Source organism: Gordionus sp. m RMFG-2023, chromosome 1 (assembly GCF_954871325.1).
Source record: "Gordionus sp. m RMFG-2023 chromosome 1, tfGorSpeb1-WG-v2, whole genome shotgun sequence".
NCBI classification, from domain to species: domain Eukaryota; kingdom Metazoa; phylum Nematomorpha; class Gordioida; order Chordodea; family Parachordodidae; genus Gordionus; species Gordionus sp. m RMFG-2023.
The window spans coordinates 50795529-50805811 of record NC_088775.1 but is presented as its reverse complement, the minus strand read 5'-3'; the positions used below and the strand labels follow the sequence as shown (position 1 = coordinate 50805811).

At 30.6% G+C, this 10283-nt stretch overlaps 1 protein-coding gene across 1 annotated transcript; it reads right to left on the bottom strand.

The window, feature by feature from the left end:
* Positions 1 to 4187: 4187 nt before the first annotated feature.
* On the bottom strand, positions 4188 to 8703 carry LOC135926938 (uncharacterized). The gene is made up of 4 exons (XM_065462873.1): positions 8605 to 8703; positions 8236 to 8340; positions 7343 to 7736; positions 4188 to 4393 (listed from the first exon to the last, which is right to left on the bottom strand). Exons 1-4 carry the CDS (start codon positions 8701 to 8703, stop codon positions 4188 to 4190), a joined length of 804 nt encoding a protein of 267 aa, XP_065318945.1.
* Positions 8704 to 10283: the final 1580 nt, after the last annotated feature.

Below are 10283 nucleotides of genomic sequence, written 5' to 3'. Positions count from 1 at the left end.
CTTTTTTTAAAGAATATACTGAAGTATTTTTAATTAATAAATAATATTATATTATATTTAACCATTTTAATTTTTTAGGTTATGCAATGCTGCCTCACTTAAAATCTTAGAAGGGCAAGATAATATGAGCATGGGATATTATGTGCCCACACTGAGTATATTAATTACCAAGCTCAAAAGAATCAATAATCTTGGTAGAGTCTATGCTAAAAGGCAACTTTATTTTTATTTACTATTATACAATTATATAAAATGAATGATTTATTGCTTGATTAGCCATAATTTATATTGGCTTAATTTACAATACTATAATATTAATATATAGTAATTATTAATTAATATAAAATTCAAAATTAATATATTATTAATTACCTTGTGTATAATAATTATATTTTTAAAATTTTTATTTACCAAAATTTATTGCTATTTTAATATTTTTTTTATAAATGAATCTAAATCTCAGATAAATTTGAATTTTAAAAATTAAAATGGTATTCTTCTTTTTTTATAATAAATACAATCGCTTTATATAAATTAGATATCCAGATCTGTATGATGATGATAATGTAATAGCTGCTATCGTTCATCCTAGTTTCAAGTTAAATTGGCCATACATTAATTTGACTGAATCTAAAGGCAACTTGATAGGCTGATGGTAACGTTAAAAAATGCCATGCCTAACCACAATACTATAGCAAGATCGAACCCGCAGCCTTCCATAGACGATTTTTTTGAAATAAATAATAATAATAATAATATTATTGAACCTCTAGATGCTTTTTTTAAATCTAAAAATACTAATTTAAATATTTTTGATGATTTTTTTCATATAAAAAGTTTGTTTATTAAATTTAATAGTGCGTTGCCCTCAAGTGCTAGTGCTGAACGATTATTTAGTATGGCAAAGCTTATACTTTCTGATCGTCGCTCTAAACTTGGGGATGACAGTACCGAAATGTTATTATTATTAAAGTGCAAATTATATATATATATGTAAATAGTCATATTTTTATATCAATTATTTGTGGAAATAAAGTTACGTAAAAAAAAAAATATTTAAAAAAAAAATCAAAGTAGCGTAAAAAGTAGCTAATAGCGCGCTACTCATTTGAAAACGATAGCGGTAGCGATAGCGCCCTACTTTTAAAAGTAGCGTTTAACAACACTGATATAGAGGGAAATTAATAAATATAATTTTGATTTTATATGTATAAATGTGGATTTATATGAAAAGGATAATAATAGAGGAAGCCATTATAAAAAAGTTTTTATATACATGCGTAATTTTATTATATGCAAGGCAATTTAATAAAAATATTGTTAATGATATCTGAATAAATGTGATAATGGAGGGAGTCATTAGGTAATATTAGAATATTTTTGATTTTTAAAATTTTAGAGTTATATAAAAAAAAATTTGCCATTTGATATTTTTTTAGATCTAAGGAAAGAGAAAAGTATTAGTCCATCGTATAATAAAAGGACTCTTGAATTAGGATCAGAAATTTTGCATATATTTAAAATTTAGGATTATGATTGATAGGGAAGAAGTGTATGTGAGATAATGTTAAAAGGAAAGAATATTGAATACATTTTGGATATAATAAAAAAAACATTTGACTGACTTACTCTCTTTGTAATATTTTGTCTAATCAACTACAATGATTCGGCAACTACATTGATGTTAGATTAATTTTACCAAGCTTAAGATAGAATGATGATGATTGACCAATGATGCAATGGATCAATCAAGCTATGACACAATAACCATTATGATTTAATGACAATCAACAGTATAATATCAATTAAGCTATGACATACACACCGTTTAATTAAAAATTAAATGATAGTCAACAGCACAATGACAATTACAAACAGAAAAAAAGAAAATTTTAAGAAAATAAATAATAATAATTTTTGATTATTTATTAGAATTCATGCAGACATTTACTTTGATTATGCGTAAATTGTTTCCCTAAACCCCAGTTTGATTTCTCAAGAAAAGGGTGTTGTATCTATCGATATATGATTGACATTTATGTACATTTTTCAATTGATTTCGAAAAAGAGATATATTACATTTTTTTTTATATTTGTTTTTAAAATTGTAGCATGTGACATTATTATCATAGTGATATATTTATGAAATAAAAGAAATCGCGGAATTATTTTTGGGCACCATTATAAAATATGTAATCTAAAATAGCACTTAAATTTATATTTAAAATAATTTTATAATAAAAAATTAAAAAATACTAAATATTCAAAAATTATATAATAAAGATGATCTTAAACTAGATATCGTCACAACGTTGTTTTTTTTGTTAATTTTGCAAATATGCATTTTTTATATTAAATAAAAGCATATGGATATCATCAAAAAAAATGGCCGTATATATCTCAACAGAGTTTTTGTCCAAATGCTTTTTTTGAAATATTTAAGATTTTTCTATCTTATTTTAGAATTAAGTTATAGATATTATTTGATTAATATAATGTTTATACCAGGTATGGTATTGAGAAAAATGAAAATCGGTTACTTCCTTTTATTTTGGGGTTCACTTTATTTTTTAACGTTTTTTTTACTTGATATTCCTCTTTTTTGTTTTTCTTGAAAAATATTACAAAAAACAAAGCTTTTTCACAAACACAAAATTTTTTTATTTTTGAATTCTTTGTATTTCTCTTTTCCTCAACAAAATAATCAAATGATAAAGAAATCGGAAAAAAATGACGACTGTTTTATTTCCTTTTTTATTATCTATATATATATCTACTATAAAATAAATATAAATTGATTAATAATGTAATTAATCTAAAAATAACAATTTTTATAATATATTAACAGAATGAATGCGCAAAAAAATCAAAAAAAATATTAATCACAAATAAAAATTAAATAAAAGATGAATGCGCAAAAAAATCAAAAAATATTAATCACAAATAAAAATTAAAAGATGAATGCGTAAAAAAAATCAAAAAATATTAATCACAAATAAAATGCTTATCATACTCCACGCTATATCTAAAAACCGATACTCTTAACATGCCTCCACTAATTGAAAACGCAACTCCGCATTTCACCTCTCACCCGGCATACGAATTTATACGGTGATTAGTTTCTTGAGTCTCCTCCCTTTGTGTGTCGCCATTGTCGATTTCCTGTATAAATCATCTTAGTTCGATATGGCTTCATTTATCATTTGTATAATCCAATAACCCTTTTGTCCCATTAACCCTTATATGGTTGATTCCCCTTTTTATTATTATTATCAATCACCTCGCCCTTTTTATTATTATTATCAAATACCCCGGTATTGAGTTAGCATACCTCTGGTTAAACTGTTACCAATAATTTTCCTCGGATACATGGGACACCATATCAGATGAATATTTTACCACCTTGAATTTTCAATTACTTATATCCTCTTATTTATAATCCCGATCGTAACCTCTAGGTTTCACGCCCCTTTTCAAATGATCTCGATGCCGTACTCCCTCTCTTCCGTCGATAAGTTTCACTCGATTTAATTTGTGTCCCATGTTTCAATGATCACCCCATATTCCCACCTTCTTGTACCTCCATATATTCTTGCCCACACGGTTTGTCCCACTAAAAACTCAGGTTTCTCCACTATCTCCCTTTCCACCTCTTGATGTGGTTTCGGCTTTAATAAATCCAATATTCTCTGCTGAAGACTGTTCTTCTCCCTTTCGACTATTGTTGTAATACGCCACAGCTATCCAAACCCCACCTCCATACTTTGATTTTCTTAACCAGTACTTGACAATCAACACCATCCTCTCCCCCTAACCATTTGAACTGGGATGATATGGCGGGGCTAAAATATGCTTTACCCCGGTTTCTACGCAAAACATCTTAAACTGTTCACTGATGAAGGCTTGACCTCCATCAGATACTATCGTTCGAGCTACTCCAAACCTGGCCGATAGATTTTTCAACGTTTTCACTACCACTTGCGTCGTTAGCCCCCTTACTTCTTCGTACTCCACCCACTTTGAGTAAGCATCTACCAAGAATATATAAATCTTATTTTCAAAGTCAAAGAAATCAACGTGTATCCTCTCCCACAGCTGAGTCGCCTTTGGCCAAACACTCTTCCTGTCCTTATGGGGCATTTTGGCCCACGCATTGCACATCAAACAACTCCTACTAATATCTCTATTCATTCCCGGCCACCATACATATTATCTGCCCCTTGTTTCATCTTCTCCACTCCTTGATGCCCCGCATGGATCATTATCAACACAGCATCTCTTAATTTGAGTGGCACTACACCTCTATTCCCTCGTACCACACATTCATCTACTATGGCCAAATCTTTTTCTACATTGTCTTCATCTCGCCATGTCTTCAGTTCCTTTTGCATGCCTTGATACGTGTTAATTCGCGATCCCTTAATTTGGCCTTTTTGAGTTGTTCCCACGTTACCCCTCCTCCTTTAGATATTCCTGCCATAACCAGGGTTGCTAGGTCAAAATTTTCAAATTGCGCGAGAAAGTTGGTATTATGCGGGAGAAATAATATAAAAATTGCTGGGCCCGTAAAGTGCCAGCCTTCGGCCGTTATTTTTAATTGACTTAATTATCCGCCTATTTTTTCATAATTAATTTATATAAATACAAAGTCGGTAACTATTTTTCAAAATCAAATAACATCTTGATTTATTAAAATATATTAATTAATAAAAAAAACCAACGATCTTTTTTAAATATACAAGAATGTAAACAAGATTAAATTTTATAAAAAAAAACGATTTTAATTTTACAATTAAAAATATATTTTATGCGAATGTCCCACAAAACGACCGCAATTGGAAATCTACCATGTGTGTGTATAACATTATAGGGATAGGCGCTTAATTATCACATATCACGTTTAAATACATAATAAGGTACCCAAAAATAAGAAATAATACAGATGCAACTACAGTTTCGGCAATTGTAATCACTTATCTTGTAGTACAACATTCAAAGAGATACTTATCATCAAAATGTTGTTTGAATCTTTTTCCCATAATATTTAACGACTCTAATATAAATGAAAACAATACTTGAGAACAAAAATGAGCAAGGCTATCATCAATGTTTTAGGACCTAAATCCAGGAGGTCAATTCTTGACGTTTTGAAAGATGGGCATACATATGCAATTCTAACAGATGTATCTAATAAAGAAAATATTAAAATATTTCCCTTAATCCTCGGCTATTTCAACAAAATTAAGGTCGTTTATTAAACTATTAAATTTCTTCCCCTCAAATAGTGAAAAATCCAAAGACATAGCTAACCATATAATGAACAGATTCGAGATTATCAATAAATTGCATGTCAGCTTTCTGATCTAATAATGCCTCAGTGAATTTGGTAAAACAGAGTGTATTTATAGAATTTTATGTTCCTAATACCCGCCATCGATAGAATTTTAAAATTTTATAAACCTTTAAAAAAATATTTCTTAAATAAAGATAAAAATGGTCCTAACATTTTGAAAATTTTTTTTCAATAATAAATGACAGAGGTATATTTATGAATGATTTCACATGTAGGAAATCTACCATGCTGTTAATGTGTAGTTGCAATCAGAAGAATCTTAACAAGATTCACAAAATTATGCTGCAGATGTGTTCATCTTTACAGTTAAAATTGACAATAAATTTTATGGCGCCATTGCTAAAACTTAATTATATTTTATTTGAAATTTTAATAATAGAAATAAATGTTTACCGTTGTTATTAGATATTTATAAAATACCTGTCATGACATATTATATATTTGTTTAACCATTAGCTCGACATCTAATGTTGTTAATGCAATCCGATTTCTTTTCTTTTTCCAGGCAGTCCACATCAGGCTAAAAATGCGCTCGGATGAGGCATTAGAATATGGTAAGGAGAAGACATACTAACATATTTATCCCAAGCATGGGGATTTATCGTTATTACGAAAAAATTCTACCCATTTCTCCTCTGCTTTTAGACCATCTAACTAAGTATTTTGGCGAATCATAAAATACAATTCCTCAAACAAGACATCAATGTCTTTCGGTATTTTTAATACAATTATTAAATTATAAAAACCATCAATTGATGGTTTCTGTTCCAAGGTCATAATATTTATACATTTGTAAATAGAGTAAATCAAATTTTGATTGTAAATATTCTAAAATTGACTTAATAAAAATATCTGATTCATATTAATTAGAGTATTATTTGAACATTTTAATATAATATTTTTAGCAATCGCGCCATAAAATTTATTATCAATTTTAACTGTAGAGATGAACAGAGCTGTAGCATGATTTTGTAAATTTTTTAATAAAGAATATTCTGATTGCAACTGAATATTAACTCCATGAAGTAGATTTACTTTAACACTTTTAGTTGATGAACTAAATTCGTTAAAACATTTCATCACAATTATTTCGATATCCACAGATAGTACATTCATTGCCTTCTTGCAAGAATTATGTAGTATATGGCATATACAGCTAATTAGTATTAATTCATTATTGTGCTGCCTCAATTCAGTAACTTTGATTTTTGCCAAAATTTACAGAGGCATTATCAGCGCAGAAAGCTCACATGCAAATCATTCACTGGATTGGCTAGCTACATTGTTGGATTTTTCACTATCCGAGGAAAAAATTTTAACAGTTTTATTGAAATGTTCTTATTCTTGTTGAAATAGCGAAGGATCGAGAGAAATGTTTTAATATTTCCCTTATTAGTTGCATCTGTTAGAATTGCATATGGATGCCCATCTTTCAAATCGTCTAGAATTGACCTTTAGGATTCAGGTAATAAAACACTTGTGATAGCCTTGCTCATTTTTGTTCTACCACAAGTAAGGTTTGCAATTATATTGGAGTCGTTAAATATCATGAGAAAAAGATTCGACCCACATTGTAATTATATAGCTCTGTGAATGTTGAACTACATGATAGATGTATACTATTTCCGCAAATGTAGTTGCATCTGTATTATTTATTATTTTTGTGAATATTTTTGTATTGCAATCGATGTCGATATACTCCCCTATACTGACTTTTGAATGAAATGATGTTGATTTATTATTGGATAAAAATAAAACAGGATAGAAAAAAATTTACAAACTAGACATGTTTTTCGAATAAATATTTAAAATTTATTTAAAAAATATAAAAATAATCAATTAATGTCTCTCAAAATTATTATTTATATATTAAAAACGTTAAAATACTATTAAAAAAAATAGCGGGAAAAATTAAAAAATAGCGGTAAATTTTTGCCGGAGATTTTTAATTGCGGTAGTTTTGCGGGAGAGAGATGTCTGCGTGTAAACTAAAAAATTGTGGGAGTCTCCCGCTGATGGGGGGAGACATGGCAACCCTGGCCATAGCCCTAATCAATCCATGCTCATCCTCCTTCTCCATACCTTTCGACTCACTATCTTCGACATTCTCTCCCGCTCCACATCCAGAAAGAATATCCAGTAAATAATTCTCTCTTCCCCGCCGATATTTTAATTGTAAGTCAAAACTGCCCACCAGTAGCCATCTCTGTAGTCTAGGCGATAACATTAGCTCTTTATTATCCTTCTTAAAAAGATGCACCAATGGTTTGTGGTCCGTATATACCATGAATCTACCCCTTATTAAGTACTCCCAACATTTTGTCAATCCAAAAATAACGGCCAAAGCGTCTTGCTCGATAACCGAATATCTAGTTCCGTCGCTCTATAAATTCTTGAGAAAAACAAAACAAAACAGGTCTCTCTATGCCGTCTAAACAATGTAATAACGCTCCTCCTACACCTTTATTAAATGCATCCAGAGTTGTGCATTTGCTCAAAAGATCATAAAATTTGAAGATCTTTTATTTTTTAAAAATTTTGTGTAACGATCTTCAAAGATCTTCATGATATTTATTTTTTTACCCCTTTATTAAAAACCCAGATGTTTTTCAATTTTATTAATATAATATTTCTTTTATGTTTTATACCTCTCCTCCTGCCTTGATGAAAATTGAAAAACATCTGGGCTTTTAATAAAGGGGTAAAAAAATAAATATCATGAAGATCTTTGAAGATCGTTACACAAAATTTTTAAAAAATAAAAGATCTTCAAATTTTACGATCTTCAAAGATCTTGCTCAAATTTTTGAGCTAGATCTCGCTCAAAAATCTTCAAAGAAGATCTTTTGTACAACTCTGAATGCATCCACAGCCAAATTTACCTCCAAATCGTTATTAAAGCATACTAGAATAGATTCTCTCCCAATTCGACATTTTAGTTCTTCAAACTCTACTTCCTGTTCCCTTTCCCATTCAAATCGTTCTCCCTTTTTCAGTAATTTATACAATGGCGACGCTATCTGTGCAAAACCTTCCACAAACCTATGATAATAATTTACCATCCCTAGAAAAGCCTGCAATTATCCTTTATTATTTGGTCTCACCATATTGGTTATTCCTGCCATATTTTTATCCAGCGGTCTCACCTCTCTCCCATTAATCTTGTGTCCTAGATACACTACCTCTGATACTTCCAACACACTCTTCTAGGCACTCGCCCGCAATCCTTTACACATAATTCTTCGGAATACTTCCGTTAATCTCTGGGTATGCTGCTCAGGAGTCACCCCCGTTACTAACACATCGTCCATGTACAAAACCTCTTCTAGGCCTTGAAAAACGGCTGCCATAGTTCCCTGAAAAATAGGAGCTTATACACTAAGTCCAAAGGGCAATCTACAAAACGCAAACAATCCTTTCGGTGTAGTAATGGTCAATAGACGCAGCACCACTGGCTTCACCCGCAATTGTAAGTAGGCATTTGAAAAATCCACCTTTTAAAAATATATACTTCCCTTTAGATTGGCTAATATCTCTCCAATTCGCGGGAAGGGATATTTCACTTATACAACCCACGGGTTTACCGTGACCCGGAAATCCGCGCACAAACGGAGCTTTCCATTGGCCTTCTTTGCCGGCACCAATAGCTTTGCCCACTCACTATATTCCACAGAACACACAATTCCCTTCTTTACCCATTGATCCAACTCCAATTCCACTTCCTTTCTCCATTGAAACGGTATCCTCCGTAACGCACAAAACATTGGAACACAACCATTTTTAATTTAATCTTCATAATCCGGGAGGCATCCCAAATCTTCGTTGAAAATTTCCTGGTACTCTTGTATTAATCTCCGAACTCCTTCCTGCACTCTGATTATTCCCCCTTTCCCTCCCTCTTCTTCCTTAGTTATCAACTCCTCTTCATTGGGCATTGTCTTGGCATTCATTACCCCGTGATCTTCTTGCGTCTTGGTATTCATCACTTCTCGAATTTCTTGATGCGGCACTACCTTCCTTTTCCCAGTCTTTCATTCCTCCTCTCTCCTTTTAATATCACGACACCTTTCAAGAGCTCCAACGTGCCCTGGGTAATTTCTGTTGTAATTGTGGTAACATTCAAATTTACTAGATTAAGAAAAACGCCAGACAGGCAAATTACTTTTAAACAAAATTACGAAGCCCAAAGATATTCAAATCTACAAGAATTAAATCTCGGTACAAATTGAGACTATGCAAATGTTGATTAAAGAAAAAGGATATATAAGGAGAAATTATGATGCGAAAGATAATGATAAAATTATGATTTTACGAACTTAATTTTTTTATATTATTTTAATTTCTTATTTTATTTGTGATTATGTAATTAGTATTTATATTAATTAATAAAGTATTAGTAGTTAATTTATTTATACTATTATTTTATTCTCTAAATTATCTCAACCACTACATTTGTTGGCCGAAATAATGTTCTATGGACATATTCAGTCTCCATAAAAACTTCAAAATGTTACATTGGTGTTAGAGAGCGGAGGAGCCCGGGCCATTACAACAATTCAGTCTAATTAACTCTGAAAAGAGATTCTAAATAAAGGGGGAAGGGGATGTATGAAATGACTATCGACACAAAGACAAAGAATGAGGTCAATGAAACATGGTGTCAATATCAATGGTCGTAATTCGAAAAAGAATTGAATTAGTCGTTTAATTAAAAGGAATTCGTCACAAGAGATCGTTATACGTACAAGTGATCGATGTAGCTAAAAGAAATTCGTTATAAATTGTTATTAAAGATATACGGTTAACTGTTATTTAAGTTGATAATATTTAGCAAAATATCAGGTTGTTGATTAACCAAAATCTTCATAAAGGGAAACGGCTTTTCGTCATTAAAAAATTTGCCGCAATAGAGATCGGATTTTTTATTTTG

Bases quoted from the DNA above. Each gene is read 5' to 3' on its own strand.
- LOC135926938 (XM_065462873.1), bottom strand. From the start codon at position 8,703: ATGGCAGCCGTTTTTCAAGGCCTAGAAGAGGTTTTGTACATGGACGAT. The intron at 8,341-8,604 runs GTATTCCGAAGA...TTACTGAAAAAG, and splicing joins ATACCCAGAGATTAACGGAA to GGAGAACGATTTGAATGGGA. The intron at 4,394-7,342 runs GTTTACACGCAG...ACACGTATCAAG, and splicing joins GAGACTCCCACAATTTTTTA to GCATGCAAAAGGAACTGAAG.